A 20047-nucleotide genomic window follows, 5' to 3' on the forward strand; every position below is an offset into this window, starting at 1 on the left:
TATTTGACTCCTCGCTCTCCTTTATTCCTCATATTGAGGCAGTAGCTAAATCTTCTCGTTTTTTCCTGTATAATATTGCCAGGATTCGATCATTTTTGTCTGTCTCTTCTGCCAAGACACTTGTTCATGCGCTGGTTATTTCACGGTTGGACTACTGCAACCTTCTTCTCTCTGGCCTTCCTTCTTTTCACATCAGTCCGTTGGTTTCTGTTCACCACTCTGCCGCAAAGATCATCTTCTTGGCTCGCCGCTCTGACCATGTTACTCCGCTTCTGAAATCTCTTCATTGGCTTCCAATTCACTTCAGAATCCAATATAAACTTCTCCTGTTAACCTTCAAAGCTTTTCACGGTCTAGCTCCTTCCTATCTCTCCTCTCTCATCTCACACTATTGCCCCGCTCGTGCTCTTCGCTCCTCTGATGCCATGTTTCTCGCCTGCCCAAGGGCCTCTACTTCCCTTGCTCGGCTTCGTCCATTTTCTTCCCTTACGCCTGGAACGCTCTTCCAGAACACTTGAGAACTACAAGTTCAATCGCAGCTTTTAAAGCTCAACTAAAAACTTTTCTTTTTCCTAAAGCTTTTAAAACTTGATGTTGTTCTGACTTTATACTGTTAGTTTTACCCTACCCTGTGCCTGCTTACCCTACCCTGTGCCTGTTGGCATTCTCTTCCCCTCCTTATTGTTTTACTATGATTTTATTAGATTGTAAGCCTATGCGGCAGGGCCTTGCTATTTACTGTTTTACTCTGTACAGCACCATGTACATTGATGGTGCTATATAAATAAATAATAATAATAATAATAATAATAATAATAATAATTTGTAAAGAGATTAGAATTTTATTCTCTGACCTTTCTCCAGCCAGCCAGACCTGCTGACATCCTTTACCTAGTCAGGGCTGATACTGATGGAAGGAGATGCAAAGCAATCTATTTTGGCCCAAGTGAAAGATCTAGGAGGGCGTGAGATTTATGGGTCCAGAGGTACCTCAAGTCAGGCAGAAGGCATGTAAGGAGCATGTGACTGTGTTTCTTTATTAGATTCTACATTATAACTTATCCTTGTTATCAACCATGTATGTATGTCAAATCATCTAAAACCTAATAGGATTTCTTACCAAAAGTAAGTATCCTACTTTGGGATTATTTTTAATGAAAAGTGGATAAGAAAATAAATAAATAAGAGAATATCTAAGAGAGCTCAGACATAATATGGTTTTATGAATATGAAATCCATATCGGCATACAATTAGATTAAAAAGCAACTACCAGTTGTAGTAAGACAGTAGAAGAAAGTTAAACCAGCGTTTCTGTTCTTAAAAAGACTTACGTCTTAAATGAAAAATAATAATTGCAATAATTGATATTAATTAAAACCTCTGACTTCTACTCTACAATTAATAGTAGTGTGTTTCCCAGCCACATGAATTACTTATCATATTTACCATGTCCAGCTCTTACAGGCAGTAAAATATAAAAGTCTTTCCACATGTGTTAGTCCTGTTGACTAACCATAGCCGTAGTAGCTGTTTGCCTGGGCTTTTATTCCTCAAGGCATAAAGTATCAAAAAGAGTGAAATAAATCTTATTAAGACTTGCCTGCACAAGTTTGGTAAGTAGATTAATTAACCCATGTTAGGGGTGAGAATTTAATTCTGTTTAATTAAATCCACGTAAGATCCCCCATTTGTCTGTTTATTCAGTTTGATTAGCTTTGCCTTAAACTAACTCTTAACCCACGAGGGTCAGCACCAATTCCTGTATCTTGGGAGCTGTCACTCATTGAGACAGCTTATTCTGTCAGAGGTTGGGCTTGCAAACTGAGATTCTCTAATGCTTTTTAAAAATATTTTTTATTGGGTATTTCATGCAAAACAAGAGTAGAAATACTGTTAGGGCAGTGGTTTCCTTTTCAGTCTTGGGGGGACCTTGGCAAATCCCCAGCTTTGTCAGCCTCTGGAGCTGCCGCTGCATAAGATTAAGCTCATTTGAGTGTCTCAGTGGTTCAAAGCAAAAGTTAAGCCCCCAGGTTCCACTACTTCCTGAACATTTCAAAGAAAATGTATCCACTGTTTGCATTCTTCAAACATGCAGTCCAGTATCGCAGTGCGGATACGTCTGTCTGTGGTTGGGAGATGGAGACACGGATTGGTATTCCGGTTTGCTACGGACTTTGTTGCGTGCCAGCCATGTATCATCACCACTTTCGTCCTCTTTCTCTCCCTTGCCTCCTGCTGTCCATTTCACAGATGGGAAAGGGTAGAAAATTAAGACTGCCTTAACCTCCCCTCAGACTAGCTTTAACCATACTCAGGGTTGCTCACCAGAATAGTCATCTCTCAGGTTTTAAAACAGAATCTGAGATTAAGTCCTACTAAAATCTGATTTAAATGAGGCATTTTGCCTATCTCCTTGCCCATTGTTGCCTTTTGTATCACTCCTGTCTTCCTCCCTGAATATCCCCTTCCTTTTCTTTGTTGTTTCCAACTTCCTTTCTTCTCCCTGACCTTTAGTTGTTTCTCCTTTCCGCCTGACTTTGCCTCACGACTCAGTCCAACCTGAGAACCATCCCCTTTGCCCAGGAAGGCCTACTGGGCATGTGGGATTGGTTGTGGTTGCTAAGTGTTGGGAAGCTCTGTACATGTTCAGAGTCTCTCCTGTATTGAACTTAAGGAGCCTTTAACACAGATGTATGGACTTCATTGTATGGTCTCAACTCACTCTGATCCAGCCTCAGTTTCCAGTCTGTAATTATAGTCACAATCTCTACAAGAGTGCAGTGAGGGTGAACGGAGTAAAATTTGGATTGAGGAGAAGTTGGATGACTTTCATGAAGACAATCAAGATCCTCCCTCTTCTACTTCTCTGAAGGAGAAATTGAGTTATAATTATGGAGTCAGTCGTATTGGTTAATTAATTAAGATAGAGTGCATAAAAATAATTCTTGCCCTTATCCTGTTCATTGTATGCTTAATGTGCAATGAAAACTGGCAGAGTGGTTGTGAATCCAGAGCCATGGATCAGTAGTTACATGCAGAATAAAATAATGGAATCTTGTGATAGATGGAGATGGGTTTTTGAGTAGTTGCTTAAGCCTAAATCTCAGCCATTTCTCTCTTCTGCTGTTGTTCCCCTTCTCTCTCTGGACTGTATGGACTGTGCCTGGGATAGACTAGTACCCCAGTTTTCACTAGTGCCTAAAATGCATTAGATTATGTATTTTTGTGAGACATTTGGAGGGAATCTGGGCAAGTGATGTAGATGCACAGTGGGGAGTGTAAGGGAGTTTGGTTGCTGACGGAAACAAAACAAACAGCTGCAAGGTTGAATTCTTAATATATTTGTGTTTGGGGTTGAGAAGGGGCATTTACAGATGGCATTTTGAATCGTTTTCTTTTCATACTTTTTTTGGCCGGGTTGCAAACAATGGTCTGGAGGCGACTTTCACCCTCCAGTCCACCCAATTTGCCATGCTCCTACTGTTGAATTTGGCGGTAATGGCAGCAAAAAACCAAAATGGTGCTACAGAGAGGCACCATTGTTCTCATGCTAATTTGGCCTTTATGCTGCTCCATAGCAGTTTGCAACTGAAATTTGGCATCAAACCACTAATCTTTTTGCTTGTTGCTATGAATTTCAACGATGGGACAGCAAGGGGGACCCTGTTGGCTAAACCTTTCTCTAGGTCCTAGAAATTATAACCAGTTTTTAAATTAAAATTTTAACTAGATGGAAGGCTGCAGGCGTAAGCATATTTTCTTGAATGTAAATTCCATTCAAGTCAGTAAAACTAACGTTTTCTGATATAGGATTGCGGCGTTAATGCAGAATATGGAGGTAAACATGGCCCTTTACTGCGACATAGTTTATACTCTATTGTAACCTGCTAGAATTGAAATTACAGCTGTACTTCCTCACATCGTGCTATTTTTTCTGCTAATATCACCCAATCCCTGTCCACGCTAGAAATGTATACGTGAATGGCACAGTACTGGTGGGCACATCTGCCACATTACAGGAGGGCAGTAACCCAGGCTTTTTAAACTTGCCTATACAGAAACACTTAAAAGCTTCTGTATGTTTAAAAAGAAGAAGAAAGAGAGAAAGAAAGAGACAGGATAGCATTGCAGTCTGAAAACTTCATTCAAACATGGTTTATGCCCAGTGTTGCCCAGTGTTGTTGTTTATGCAAATTACATTTTAATTATAATACATTTTTTAGATATAAAAATGATTATTGTGCTATTCAGCTGTTCTCCAAAAGGAATAAACATTTCAAAAGGTGAATGCTAATGCCTGGAAGTGCCATGATGCAGGTAAATAATTGGCATAGGTGAAGTCAGGAAAAGCAATATGAAAGCAAAATATTATGGAATAGGGACATCATAACCAAGGCATCGTTATCAGCCATGGAGTGGTCCTTTACAGAAGACATAGGCCAGTGCTCCTTTACAATTCTGTTTGAAGTTGAATAAAACCGTCACAAATTAAGACTTTAAAGAATCTGAGGACACTGGGGAGAACATGGGAATTCAGTGTTGTGGGGAGCAGCATTATCTCTCCAGAATAAACAACCCTATACATATCTATTCTAAACTAAGCTCCACTGAGTTCAATGGGACTTATTCCCAGATAAGTGGGTATAGGAAAGCAGCCTAAGTGAACAATTGGTATTGATTCTCTAGAAGCCAGGTCTTGTCCTTTCAAAATCTTCTCTGGTCCCCTCAAAATAATACTTTTCTGGTTCTGCAAGTGGAAATGGAAATAGTCTCTTTTGCCCTAATTGATCATAGGGAACATTGCTTTAATTAGGGCAAAAAAAGAAAGACTATTTCCATTTCCAGTAGCAGCACCAGAAAAAAAAAAGATAGTTATCTTTTCAGGTTAATTTTAATTTTGATTGCTACTGTCCAAGTTCTAGTTGCTATTGCTTTTATTTTCTTGGTATCTTCATCACTACTGCATGAGATATATGATATTGAAGATCTCTTTAGGCAACCACAAATAGCAAAGAACCCATGTAGAACAGACAGAAAATAGGCTGATTTTTACAGGACAGAAAAGAAGTTAATTTTTGTATCCTTTTGTATCTTCCCATCTGTCTCCCTGATTCTGATTGCTCAAGAGATAACATGTGTAGTGGGTGGAGGGCTTTTGTTTGCATTTTAGAGGTTCAGATAAATTAAATCCACCTTGGGTGGAGTCTCAAAGTTGCCGTTTGATTCCAAGCCACACCAGTAGAAGTTAAGGAGCTCCACCTTAAGACTTGACCAGACAAGTTGTTGAATTGGAACTCTGTAGGCAGAGTTTTATGCCTGTTTTGACTAAGGGAATGGAGCACAGAGGTTCTATTATGCGTGCGTGCACCTACTCATGTTTTGGTCCCTGCTGGGAGGGCAAATACACGGAGAGATATGTTTCTCCTCCAGGAGCAGGCATAATCAGCGTCACCCTATCTTGGATGAGCAAATGTTGTCACTGATATCAGGCAGATTGTCTGTATACTTAAACTTTCTGTTAGCTTCTGCTTTCCCCCCACTCCTTGCTTCCAATGAGCTATTGTTCTCCGTCCTTTATAAAATAGATGTATTTCCACTATGTACTTATTGCCTTTGCTGTTCCTTTCTACAAGAACAATTACAGCCCCCGTGTTTTTCCCTTACTACTTCTTGTATTGATGCCGTACTCTAACATGGCTAGCATGATCATGAGGCCACTTCTTTTAAACTGCACCTGTCATGTGGAATACTATTCAGTCCTAGTCCTTTGGGGGAACAAAGGGAATGCCAGCCATTTGATGGGGTTTATATGCCCATTTCATTCGTTACTGAATTAAAATCTGTTTCCCCACCTTTCCCAAGAAGGATGACTAACTAGGAAGGGGCATCATAATGGTAAAATATCATAATCATCTCCAAATATGCACTGGGAAATGAATAAATCTAAGCATTACCATCACAGTCATAAAAACAATGTAAAGCAATTGGCCTCGCCTTCCCTCTCCCCTGCCTCCAGCTCTTTTAGGAACAGAATATTCCCAAGCTTTGAAATGAAATTCACTGTGGCCTAGTTCTCACTGAAGTTGGTAAACCTGTGGTTGGGCTGTATCATTTCAGATAGCAGGCAAGAGCTCACATGACTGAATGCCCCTCCATATAATTATTATTTTTTTAAAAAAAAAAATCCCTCCGCATAAAAAGCTAAATGTTGGGGAGAAGTGATATAGTCTAGTCTTCTTACTGATGTGCCACGTAGAGATCGTGTGTGTGTGTGTGTGTGTGTGCGCGCGCGCGTGTGTGTGACTTGGTACATGAGAACATTCAATCATGCAAGTCCCCACCTGCAACCATACATCTGAGATACAGGTTTACCATTTCAAGGTGAATTAGGCTGCAGTCATAGAGAAAGGGGGGGAAATCCTAATCTCTGCCTATTTTCTTATCGCACCCTCCCTTTGCCTCCTTGCTTTTCCCAGTGAATCATGTGTGAGTTTTTCATCCATCTGTTCTCACACTCTCATCTTCCTGCCCTTTCCAGTGGTAACCACACACCTAAAAGCCTTCTTGTCTTGGGGCAACCTGTACATGTTTTTGCAGCATTAACTGAGGGGAAAATCAGTTTTAACCCCAGGACAGTTTCCACCTGTTTTGATGTTGAGCTACAAACAAAATGCTTTCCCTTGGAGAGTATTTCCTTACCACTAATGAATTGACTCAAACCACAGTTTAGTTTTTATTTGTTTGCATCCACCTTTTTAGAAAAGAAAGAGAGAACAGGAGAGGCTCTGTTGTACTTCAGCTGCTGCCTGCAAGGCACCTACATTTGTAATCATTTTGGGAGGTGATGGGGAAGAAGCATGTATACCAGGGATACAGAACTAAATGTAGCTGGGTGACAAAATTGCGCCCCACCAGCTCCGCAGGCCAGATGATGATGTCAGGTGGCATGGCTGCACCCACTGATGTCAGCCCCCCTCCCCCATTTTAGCCTTCCTCTGTGCTGAGAGAGGCACAGAGTTCAGTGCCCCTCTCACCATGGGAAAAGGTACTCAGCTGGCACTGGGATGACCAGCTGCTCCTCTCAGCACTGGCCAAGCCCCTGATTTCATGCAGCACCAATAGGCCGTTCTGAATTTGGAGAAAGGATGGGGTGAAAATGCCATCAATAACAATATTTATTTGTTTATTTATTTATTTGAATGCTGCTTTTCTGAGAAGGTTCAAAGCAGTTTACATAACAAAAAATACACCCTGAGAATCAGCAATACAACATTAACATATTTATTTTATGTTTATTTATTACACTTATATACCGCTCCCATAGCTAGGGCTCTCTGGGCGGTTTACAGAAATTCTAAAATTGAGATAAAAACAAGTATACAAAATTTAAAACTCTAAAACACAGAACATATACACATAGAGCATTAAAAACCGATTAAAAACTAAACATGTGGGTGATTAAGATGTGCCGCCATATGCCTGGGCAAAGAGGAAAGTCTTAACCTGGTGCCGGAAAGATAGCAGCGTTGGTGCCAGGCGAGCCTCATCAGGGAGATCATTCCATAGTCTGGGGGCCACCACCGAAAAGGCCCTATCCCTTGTTGCCACACTCCGAGCCTCTCTCGGAGTAGGCACCCGGAGGAGGACCTTAGATGTTGAACGTAGTGACCGGGTGTTTTCACGTCGAGAGAGGCGTTCCGTCAGGTATTGTGGTCCCAAGCCGTGTAAGGCTTTATAGGTCAAAACCAGCACCTTGAATTGGGCTCGGAAACATACAGGCAGCCAGTGCAAGCGGACCAGAGCAGGTGTTACATGGTCAAACCTTCTGGTTCCCGAAATCAATCTGGCCGCTGCATTTTGCACGAGCTGCAGCTTCCGAACCGTCTTCAAAGGCAGCCCTATGTAGAGTGCATTGCAGTAATCTAACTTGGAGGTTACCAGAGCATGGACAACTGAAGCCAGGTTAACCCTAATGGCAACAGAATAAAAACAGTCACAGAAACAAATATTGGGAACAACTAGGGAGGGATGCAGTTGACAGAGCTGGGTTAGCAAGGTGAATGTGCTTAATACTGTTACATCCCTTTTTTCACCTAGAGTTATAGTTCTTTCCTGCAAAGACAGTGTGGAAGTATATTAGAGCTTCAGCTATTGGGCGATATAGAAATGCAATAAATAAATGAATAAATGAATAAAATAATAAATAAATAAATAAATAAAATATCATAGTGAGGTTGGCTGGCTGTGGTTTTATTTATTTATTTATTACATTTCTATACCGCCCAATCCCCTCTTTCTGATTGCAACAGTTTATGTATGGCTGTTGTTAGCTAAGGGAGCCTGCCCCAACCAGTTTCCCTCCATAGAGTTGAAGTCCAAAACATCTGGAGGGCATCAGGTTGGGGAGGGCAGAGAAGGTTCTCAACTGGAATCAGGAACAGGAATAATTGCTTCCTTCTGCAGCTATGAATACAACTATAAAGGATAAAGTCAGCACTTTGAATTGGACATTGAACATTCCTGTCAACCATCTCTAGCAGCTGTAATTTGCACTAATTTATTCTTCTTCTTCAGAGTTGCACTTGTAACTTGTTGCCATAATCTAATCTGGAAGTTCTCCAGTCATGGATAACTGTGGTCAGGGTATTTCAGTCTAAAATAGACCACTGTTGATGCACCAAACACGGTCAGTGAATGGTGTTTCATGACATGGGTGCCACCTGGCATGTAGAGTGAGGACTGGATGTAGCAGCACCGCCAAGCTGCATCTCTGCTCCTTCATGCATGGTCACATGAACCGCCCATCAATAGAGTTTCCATTTTATCTGGATTGAGCACTATTTTAGTTGCCCACATCCAGTCCATTACTGACCTCAGGCACCTGTTTAGAACGTTCCTTGTCTCATCTGACTCTGACAAAAAAAGAGAAATAGAACTGTGTGTCATCTGCATATTGATGACACCTCAGCTGAAGCTCCAGATGACTGTCCCCTGTGATTTCATGTATATTTTAAACAGAATTGGAAATATAATAGACTCCTGTAGAATGAATTTAGAAGCCATTGGGCTGGGGCTGGGATATCTGTAGTAGGGAGGAAGAGTGCTGGAACTCAATCCAGCATTTACTGCAAGTAATCACTAGAGTAAAACAAACTAGGAATCACTGTTTTAGGGAAGAGGTTAGAAAAGTGTGTGCGTGTGCGCGCACTTACACACAGGGATACCTCAGCTTGCATTGTGAAATTCCTTCCTGTAATTTCTCATTCTCCCAAAGCAGATAAACCATGAGGACAGGATGGAGAATAGGGGCTCATCTACACCAAGCAGGATATTCCACTATGAAAGCGGTATATAAAAGGCAGGAGCCACACCAAGCAGGATATAGTGGTATGAAAGCAGTATATGGTATATACCAATGGGCCCCAACAGTTGTCAGTGCACTTCAATACCGCTATAAAGCAGTAGTGTGGCTCCTGCCTTTTATATACCGCTTTCATAGTGGAATATCCTGCTTAGTGTAGGTGAACCCTAGGTATGCAGAGGTGACTGTGGGGTTGTGGAAAACTGATGACGAACAACTTAGAGCCACCTACTTCTCATTTTTTGTTTAGAACAGCCCCGTCTCAACCTACATAACAATTAAGAAATAATTGTTAATTATTTAACAATTGCCCAGAGAGCTGCCCAGAGAGCTTCAGCTATGGGGCGGTATATAAATGTAATAAATAAATAAATACATAATGGAATAAATTTCACATGCTCTTTTTTGCAGATTGTGCCTCCTTACTCAGGATGCCTATGGAATATTCAGTGAAATACAGTTTCAAGTCCTATTTACTTCTCAGGAACCAATAGAAAAATATAGCAAGAGATGGGAAGGAAAACATTGCCGTTTATCTGGAATGAAAATTTTGCAAAGAGTCACCAGAGGAAGGTAACAAAACCACCATAAGAATATCTGCCAGAATATCTTACTCTGTTGCAACATGGTCTTGTAGCACTTTATAGACCAACAAATTTATTATGGCATCATAAATGTTATTCTTTCAAGTGTAACAAGATGCTTAGTTGCCTGTGTATTAGGGCTTCTAGGCACTACCAATCAAAGATGTTGGGCACCTGTTCCATCTTCCCCTCGTTAATGGATTTTTTGTGGTAAGAAAAAAGACTCAAGAAGCACTGGGAAAACGCAGGGAGGTTACAAATAGAAGACGATAAAGTCTGGACCCCTTGTAAAATTCCGTGAATGAGAAAGGGTGATTGCTGCACAATAAAAGCCTCGTCTGGAAGCACCCTAAGGCACAAGGGAAGAAGAATTTTGCATATATACTTTGATACTTTGTACTACTTTAGGCTTGACTTGTGAGTCTCTTGCCAGAAAGGCTGGTCACTATGGTTCTACATCACCCCATAGTAGTATATGGAAGGATCAGGGGGGATGTTCTAAAAGCATGGGTCTTCAGCAAGTGGTTCAAGATCCATAAGTTACACACACCAGTGCCATTACCACTATTTTGTTTTACTTCATTTGAAAAAGGGATGGGTGGGGAGGACAGAGACAGAAGAATGAGCAGATGCAAAGGAGAAGAGACAAAATATTTGGGTAAGTGTGGCTTTTGCACCCTGGCATGGCAAGATGCTCTGGCCAAAATGCCCTCTTCTGTATAACTGTTAAAATATAGGAGCCCTTTGTACTTTAAAGTGAGTAGGAGCAAAATAGTCATACATGGTTTTTTTAAAAAATAATAATAATGCGGTGGATCGGATGCTGCAGTTTGGAAGTAAATATGGTTCCTGGGTCTGAAAAAGTTGAAGGAGATTACTACTCTAAAAGCACTCTTCTCTGTGGTGCTTTGCCATTAAATATACTTTATAAATTGATTATTGTTCCCAGCCTGTACAGCCCAGTTCATGCTCGCATTTCTCCATGAAGTTGTATTCTTATATATAGGGTTGCATGGAGGAACTGACAATGTGACCTGCCCTTTAGCTGAAGAACTGCTGTCATCTTAGCTTTTCCTCATGAGAAAGGCATTCCATATGCATGATTATTTTTGTTGCTGTTTGGTGTATATTTTCTGGTTCTTCTGTTTTTGAGAGAGGATAGCTAGAACTGTATCATTACTAAATCAACTGGATTAACAATATGTGAGGTAGTATCTGTGTTTCCTGGCATCCTTTCATGCTTTTGTGCTTACTCATACATGATTACCAGCCTTCCCTGAGGTCTATTACCTTAACCTGAATACTTTACAGCAGCTTAACAGTGGGTGACTAATGAGAGAGTGTGATAAAACGAGGAAAAGAGGTCAATATATGGTAGAATTTTCTAGGTTCCCCCCTTCCCCCCTTGCTTGTCATTCTGTGTAGGAAAAGAACTACAAACAGTGGGTAAAATCTTACATGGAGGTGAGGCTGTGCCCATTAGAAGCTACCAGTAAGTTGAAATTAGTGTTCAGGTTTTGAGCATGTGTTACCGAAAATAAAAGCCATGCTCAGAAATTGCTAAAACCTACCTTTATTTTGACTTGCCTTATCCCAATCATTTAATTTCTTGTGTATCAGTGGGGAGTTGGAAGCACATTCACATTATGGTCACAATAGTTTGTGTCTTGTGGATGGTAATTATTTTGAGTCAGGTGAAATTTTGAGAGAAGACTAAGCCAAAGTAGGAATTGAGCATTTGGGCCTTTTTGTTGTTATTTGTTATCAATTTGCCATCCTCATTAAGCAGTTGAACCACCATTTCTTTCCTCTGTCTGTTACTATGCACATACCTGAAGAAAGCTTTTTTGTTGCTTTTAACATCCCTCGCTAGCCTCAGCTCATTCTCAGCTTTAGCCTTCCTGATGCCATTCCTGTACTTCTGTGCTACCTGTCTGTACTCACCTTTGTAAGCGTTTCATCAGTATATACAAATGCTATAGTAATTTCTTGCAGGTTGTTTGTTGGCCTTCCCTCAGAAGTAAGTCCCAATAAGTTCAGTGGAACTTACATCCAGGTAAGTGTGGCCTGAGGCTACCCTCTGTTACCTACTTATCTGGGAGTAAGCCCCATTGAACTCAATGAGACTTACTGCCGAGTAAGTATATGTATGGTTGTACTATTGATCAGGGCAACTAAAATCTAAAATGCAGTGAGCAAATTCAACATGACTTTTGCTTTCAGCATCATGTATTGTTTCAAATTAGTACACTTTTATTTGAATACAGCATTCTAAATTGTAAGGCCAGGTTTATGTTTTGCTTCCTTGTTTTTCTTTTCAAAGAATGCTGGGGCTTTTTAGCCTAATAGACAGTTTATGGCCTCCAGTATTGCCTCTTAAAGTTCCCGGTCGAAGTCAAGAGAAAGAAATGGTAAGCTACAGCTTCAAATCTCTCCTTTTTCCAAATAGGCCTATGTATTTATAAGCCAAGGTTTATTTATGCACCCCCTCACTTCCTCTAATTAAATCTTGAAGCTTGTATTGCCTTCCCTCAGCACAACCTCATCAGGAGTCTTTTATGATGACTGTTCGATTAGTAGCATCTCATGAATACCCAAGATAAGCTAGCATCGTGTTTGTGCCTAGAGAAGGTGATGATGTCATTCTAGGCCCAAGAATGAAGCACACTTGCCTGGTGCTTGCAGGAGCTCCAGACCAGTGCGTAGTTGGCTTGTTCCTGCTTCTTGTTCCCCATGCAGAAGCAGGGATGAAACACACTCAGCCAGGTCTTAGTTTCTGCAAGCACCACATGAGAGATAACAAGGGGGATCCCCCTTCACACAGCTTTTCCTCCCATTGGGTGGAAGTTGCCTATCAATAATTTATGGGAAAGGACATGAATTCAAAAGGAAAAACACTCTTGATTCCCAAAGTGAATTAATAATATATATTTTTAAAATCTATTAACTCATTTTGACCCTTGGTACCTGTGGAATGAGAAACTCTTTTTGAAATGTTAGGAGTCATTTCTTCAACTAATGATGATCTTGGATGTAGAGATTATAATACTGCCATAGGAATGCTTTCTAGGGTCCAGAGTGAATTGTCACAAGGAAATTGACAAGACCCAGAATTATACTTGTATTGAATATTAATATATGCTACATTTATTCATGTGCAATATACGAGTTGATAGTTTACTTTGAAATCCCTCGTCTCAAATACTAAACAGAAGGCAGATTCTGTAGAAAATTCTGTGAGAATGAGTTATTGGGAACACAGAGAGGACACATTCCCTCATGCGATGGAAGTGCTTTTTACACGCCCTTGAGCATGCACGCTGCTCTAAGGCTGCCTGAAAATAAATTTGCCCTTCCTCTTGCATTTTCTCTTCTTTCTGATGGAGGTAGGACAGTCTGTTCACTGGGATTGCTTCCCCTCCTGGAAAAGTGAGAGGAAAGGACAAAGGGACATCCCTGGGTGCCCCCACCTAATTTCAACCCCAATCAGAGAGGGACACTACTGAGGGATAGGTTACACTCCACCAAAGAGAACAGGAAATTTACAAGCAAGGTAAAATTTCAGATAACAATGCTTCATCTCCCCGCTATTTATATAAATCTGAAAGCAATTCAAGTCTTACAGCACTTGTACAATGTGTGGAGGTATGTATGGCACAAAAGTCCTAGAATATGTTGATTTATGCCTTTCATTTGTTTGTAATTTCCTTAGTGATTCTTAATCATGCTTTCAAAAGGGTGAAACTTTCAGTTATCCCTTTGTTTACATTTTAGTAATACCTAGCATTTCTATAGCACACTTCAAGTATTCAGCGCATTTCACATATCTCCCTTCTTAAAGGCAGTCCATTATGACTATTCTCCCTTGTTGCAGATGAGAGGAGAGGGATGAAGATGAGAGAACACTAGTTTGTCGAAGGCAGGGCTGGGGGACCTTTTTGGGCGACTGAATTAGCTCCTGGCAAGTGGAGCCACCCCGCTGCTGGCATGTGGCCTTGCAATATACCACATTGCAATTAGTCTTGGAGAGTGGGGACTTTTTTAAAAGTCTGATTGCAGTGTGGGATGGGGGATTTTTTGTGTGTGGTAGGATCACAATGTTGGGGAGAATAGGGTTTATCCCTAAGGCTACCTACTGAAAGTGAAGCAAGATTTGAATGTGGGTCTTCCTATCTCCTAGTTCACACTCTTCACCATTTTGCTCTTTCACTTGTTTGTAAGCCAGGGTTCAATGAATATTTTTCCATGCCCATCATTAACACAAATGTGTTCCTACAATGCGCATTCTTTTACACCTAAATTTATTATAGCTTTTTGGAAGGATGTGTAATATACAGCTCTCTTTGAAACATCAGAAACCATCATATGTACTTAAAAACATTGGAAAGGAATCCAATTTTGGGTTGACACTATATGTGTAAGTGGAAAAATATTTAATAGTTGAACAACTGTTTTCATTATTCATAATTTCTTTATGATTTTAGTAACTCTCAAGCAGTAACTCCCAAGAAGAATAACATATCACTCCTATAACACTAAAAATTGACTAATCCCCATAGCTTTATAGCCTTTTCAGATAGTGGATATTATCTTTAAATAAAAAGATTTGTTCTCATCATAACAGGAAGAGAGAGAGAGAGAGAGTCACATTGCTTCATGATCCAGTATTCATGTTCCCTATTATCCTCTTGCTGCTCAAGATTTAATTTGGCAGCATTCACATTTCTCAGTGACGCAGCTTCATCTGTTTATTGTCAAATTCACCCATGTGCTAAAATCCTCAAATGTCACAGAAATCATTTGAAGACATGAAAATCATAGAATCCACTTTGGCTGTGACTACCATGACAAAAACAGCTTTCTTGATTTGTTGATTGTGCTTAGTTGTGTTTTCATGCAACATAGATTCATGGGTGTAGCCACACAAGAAAATATAAATGAAATATTATTCTTGATTTTGCCAGAAGGGACAATCTCTGACATTTGGAGGAGGAGGAGCAACAGCTGCTATTGCTAACTATACTTTAAAAAGAAGATTCCCTAAATTTGCTCTTCCCATTTGTTTTGATGAAGATCTCCCTACTATACTCAACCAAGTAATTAAGCTTATTATGGAAGATTCACTTTTTATTAACACACCTATTTTGATTGCTTCATTTTTTGCAGATTACAACTAACCTCCCGGCTCCTAGTTTCTGTTATATTCTTGCTGCTCACCCTGACCAAAGACACATTGATGCAGATGAGAAAGAAACAATTTCAGATTTGTATTTCCCCCCAGCTGTGCACAATCTCAAGGAAATTATTCAGGTATTTCTGTTGTTGCACATTTTACAACTTGCACATTTATTAGTGTATTAGCATGTCCAAAATTAAATATTTGGTCTGCTTTTTAATTGTATTTCAGATGTGTGACTTAAATCAGTGTTGCAGCTTCTGGGCACATGTTGTATATCGAAGACTGCAGGTAATTATTTTGTCCATTGGTTTTACAGGTCTATCTTCGTAAGCCAACAAAGCATTCATGTACAAATCAGTCCATGATTTGTCCACTCTTCCTTAGCCCTTTGTGTATATCTCTTCCCAACTTTAAGCTGAAAGATTCTATGGGCGTTGCTAGACGTACCGGGTGTTCCGTCGTTGAGGAGCGGTGAAAGCGGCTTTTCCCGTTCAGCCGTGACGCCTCATCATCCACACCTGCCTTCGATTTGTGGCGGAAGTTTGCGCCGGTTGTGCTGCTGCCGCCGCGAGAACGGTTGCGCAGCCACACCGGCCTGATTGCCGCGGCTTTTTTTTCGCTCGCTGCACGGTTTGCGCACGTCCGAAAGACCGCAAACTTGCGCAGCCGTCAGCGATGCCGCCGCCGGCCCTGGCGGCGGCAGCGGCGGCAGTGCCAGTGCCAGCCGAAGTGCTGCTGGTGCTGTTGAGGGTCAACATTGATGCGCTCACTTCCTGATGGGGGTCGTGGCGGGTGTCATATGACCCGAGGTCAATCGTCTGCATGGCCACTCTGTGCCTACATCTCCCATCATGCCTCTGAGGTGTCGGCGGCGATGACCGCCTCTGTGCCCTGTGCCCCATCCCAAGGAGCCAACCCACATCTGGCCGTAGCCATGGCAGCAGCCCACAAACAGCTCTGCCCTCTGCCAGCCTGGTACCCACACTAACAGGCAGCGTACAGCACCGCCATTATGCGGCCACGGTAGCTGCCCACCGCAAGGAGTCACCAGCCACTTTTCCGGTCCTCCGGTCCTGCGCAAACTGTCACTGGGGAAATAAAAAAAAAAAGCCGCTCCGCCGCGCTGCCCCAGCTGCCGGACTGCGCGCAAATGGCGGAGGCGGCTTGACCGAAGCCGCTGACCACTCCCCCTTAGCACGCCTTTTCCTGCCCAGTCCGGACCGCAGTGACCTCACATCCTCCCACACGTACTCCGAATTACCGCGGGACAGCAGGAAAAGGCGTCCTAAAACTCACTTTTTTAAAGTCGGGAGAAAGAGGCTTCACCGCGGGATAACGGCGGATCCTCGTGAACGTCATCTGGAAGCCTCGACGTGACTGCGGAAGGTAACGCGCGCTAGAGCCTCGTCTAGTAACGCCCCTTGTCTCTTGTGTGACAGGAGACCATTTTCTCCCCAAAATGTCTAAAAGCCACAAATCCCTAAGTAGAAATTCTTCTGTTGCGCAGTACCAGATTGACTAGATGGTTCAGCTTGTCCACTACTATTTCTCTCTCTCTCTATCTCAAAAGTGTGATGTGTGAGAAAGCAGATCTTTGCAGTGTTTGGAACAAACTGTTTTGCTGGTGTAATTTAATAACAATCAGAGAAAATGTTTATCTCTGGGAAGAAGACTTTAAGGCAGGGGTAGGCAATGAGGTGCCCATGGGCACCAATGCACCTGCAGATATCTTCTTGGCATCTGCCAAGGTGCCCTACCCATCTCAGTTTTTTTTAATTAACACATTTTTTTTACTCACAGCTGGGATTGCTGTGAAATAGGCTTTTGTTGATGCTGAAAGCTGTAGGTTCAAAGGAATTGTTTAGTGTGTTGGGGCTCAGATTCCACCATTGCCTTTTGGGCAAGTTATTTGTCCTTTGGCATGCCTCCCATGACAGCCACTTTGTGTTGGTGGCTAGGACAATTTGTCTACACCCCAAATCCATGGGAGTTGCAAAATGAAAGGAGTAGTATGGACATCTAATTTCATTTGTCAATTTCATTCAGTGTGATGTGCTTCATGGATTTGGCCTTGCTGCATGTGTGCATAGAGTAGGAGAAGGGGGAATTGCTGGATCTAACTTAGCAATTGCAATTTTGGCTGAAAGTGTATATGTGGTGATAAGCATAGTGTCATATAGATGGATGATGGGCAGGCCTGCAGGGATCCTTACTTGTGTTTGATAGAGGCTGTGTTTTCATCTCCATGGGAAAAGAAGAAATAGAACTTGCATAAGTTTGGGGATTTAAAACATTTTGAGAGATTTTGAGAGATAAATAGAACCCTGATCTAGAGCTAGGATTGCTGGTAAAGAAGGGCTACAGATCTTAGCTTCTAGGCCGAATCTGTTTCTAAAGAACTGGATTATACAAATTGTATAATGCAGAGAAAGTTTAATATCCTGTAAAATGAATATCCTGTTTAAAAGGTTTAAAGTTAATGGGACTTGTGAAATGGTTTAAATTCTTTGTATCATTCTCTAAGAAGGATGTTTCTGCATTGTTTCCAAGGGCATTCTTGGTGGGGTGAAGATGTTTGCCCCCATGCCCAGCTTTGCTTACAATCTCATTTCAGTGGGTAGGTCCTGTATTTTTTATGTAAAAATGTGTTATTTGTTAGATTTTAGCAGTTCCATTTAGAAAGTTTGCTATGGCCCACTGACTAGAGATCAATTTTGACCTTAGAACCGCCCAGACAGTTTTCCTCTTCCCACTGCTATATCTCCTCCTTTTTCTATTAACTAATTTTAATAGATTATGGGTTGAATCCAATGTTAGTCTAATGCAAGTCCCATTTATTTCAATAAATCTACTTCAAGAGGGACTAATATTGGATACAACTCTATATTATGTCAATAGATCCTTACTAAAATTATAAACTCATTTGAAAAAGAGTCAATTTTTTTACAATACAGTGGAAGACACTGTGCACATTGATCACACGGTGCTAAGAATAGTAAGTAAAAATAATTTTAAAAATGAAGTGCCATAATATTACAAGAGACACTATGAGGGTACATCTGAAATGTTTTTATGCATTTGGTCATTGGGGACAATTGTAGTGTTGCAAATGATTCATATTACAGAAAAGTTGCAGACTTGAGAGAAACTTTGGCCATGGTATGACCTGAGGCATTTTCTATTGCCTTCACCAGAAACTACGCTGACGCATAGGAAAACATCAGATTTATAGCTGGAAAGCCAAACAATATGCACCATTTTATAATTAGATGAAAGATGACTAAAGTTCCAAAACCTAAAAATGACACATTTCATATAGATGAGCCATGGTCTACTTGCCCCTCCCTCTGTCCCTTAACTATCCAGACTGTTACTGGGTTTTTCTCCCTCTCCTTCCTCAGCAAGTCCCACTATAATCCCTGATGTAATTTCTGGAGTGTGTTTGTAATGGAGAGCAGCCCCACCAATGAACTATTATTCCATGAGTCAAACAAAATATATTTGACATAACATATTATATTACATTCTAGAAGCTTAGAACAGATAACGACAGATTGAAATTTAACATACAATGTCCTATTAAATAAAAATCAAGGTAAACATGTGAACAAAGTGAGATCCCAACATTTTAGATGTAGGTTTGGGAAGTTCAGGTAAGAAGGTAGAAATAACCCACTTCATGGAGATTCTCAAACTGAAGCTGAGCCCCCTTCTCTCTCTCTTGATTATCTTAACATAATCATGCACTTCTTAACACCATTATCTGTTGTTAAAGACTACTCCAAAGATTGGATTAGGCCATTTTTACAATAGCATTTTTCCTTTTCTTTTTTATTTATTTATTCAGTGGTTAACAAAATAATTGTCTTAGCTTTTAGAGAATCATTGACTGTTGAATGAGTCCTTCTTGAAACAAGCAGGACAAATCACGTTGCATGTTCACACATTTTGTGCTCTCACATAATTTTTATGCCTTCTAATTATATGTGCCTCACATTTGGAGGAATTGAGCATTCAGAGACCCAAGCTTTGATTAAATGGGTTTCCATTGCTGTGTTCAATTGAAAAGCCATCTAGTTGCAGCTAGGTATTTTCAGGGTGCTGCCTTCTCCCTGAAAGACAGATTTGTTGATGAAATATGATACCTGCTCAGTAAAGAGTACGTCTCTCTTGCACACTAGATATTTTCCCCGTTATATTAAGTAGCTGTGAAGGCAGGGGAATATGTTTAAATAAAATTATAATGATAGAATACTGAAGAATATGAGACATAAAAAGAGCATTACTAGATCAGACCAATGGTCCATATTGTCCAGTGTCCTACTTTCCACAACGGCCAACCAGATTTCTCTGGGAAGGCCATGAGCAGGACATGAATGCAAAAGCCCTCTCAATGACATGTTGGCTCTGAACCTGGAGGCAATGGGCTCCATCACACCAGCGATTTATCGCACACTCCCCATACCTGGTATTTGTTGACATTTTCCACGTCCTGCACTCATTTCGGCTCTTATCCTCCATGTTTCATTTCTTTTTGGAGTGCAGAAAGTCTGAATTATTTCCCTCCCTGTGAAATAAATGCTCTCCTCTCTCCCGTGTATTTCTGTGTTTGCGTTCTATCGACCATCCCGTTCTTTGTTGGGGGCGTGTGTGTCTAAGGGCAGTCTCGCTAACAAAAGAGGAGGGCAGGGCGGATCTCCACTCAACCATGAAGTGGGAGGGAGAGAGATCCCATTTAACTGTATGTTCTTACTCCTGAGTAGGCATGACCATTTTCCCTTTAAAAGAAATGTGAAAAATGCACTCTCCTTGCCCACAGCTCCTTCATTTTTAAAGATAAAGAGATAATAATTAGCACAGTGATAGCTCTTAAGGAGGGCTTTCAGCATGCCCATTTTTAATCACATTGGTTGGTCCATTGT

At 41.0% G+C, this 20047-nt stretch overlaps 1 protein-coding gene across 1 annotated transcript in view; it reads left to right on the top strand.

Annotated features, from left to right (window-relative positions):
- The window catches only part of SPIDR (scaffold protein involved in DNA repair), a 218445-nt gene that overhangs the window by 170911 nt on the left and 27487 nt on the right, over positions 1–20047 (top strand). The window contains exons 11-14 of the mRNA XM_063130704.1: positions 9774–9935; positions 12270–12357; positions 15113–15256; positions 15354–15413. Of these exons, the coding sequence (XP_062986774.1) occupies positions 9774–9935; positions 12270–12357; positions 15113–15256; positions 15354–15413 (454 nt within the window). The remainder of the gene's footprint in view (positions 1–9773; positions 9936–12269; positions 12358–15112; positions 15257–15353; positions 15414–20047) is intronic.

Source organism: Elgaria multicarinata, chromosome 7 (assembly GCF_023053635.1).
Source record: "Elgaria multicarinata webbii isolate HBS135686 ecotype San Diego chromosome 7, rElgMul1.1.pri, whole genome shotgun sequence".
Lineage (NCBI taxonomy): Eukaryota > Metazoa > Chordata > Lepidosauria > Squamata > Anguidae > Elgaria > Elgaria multicarinata.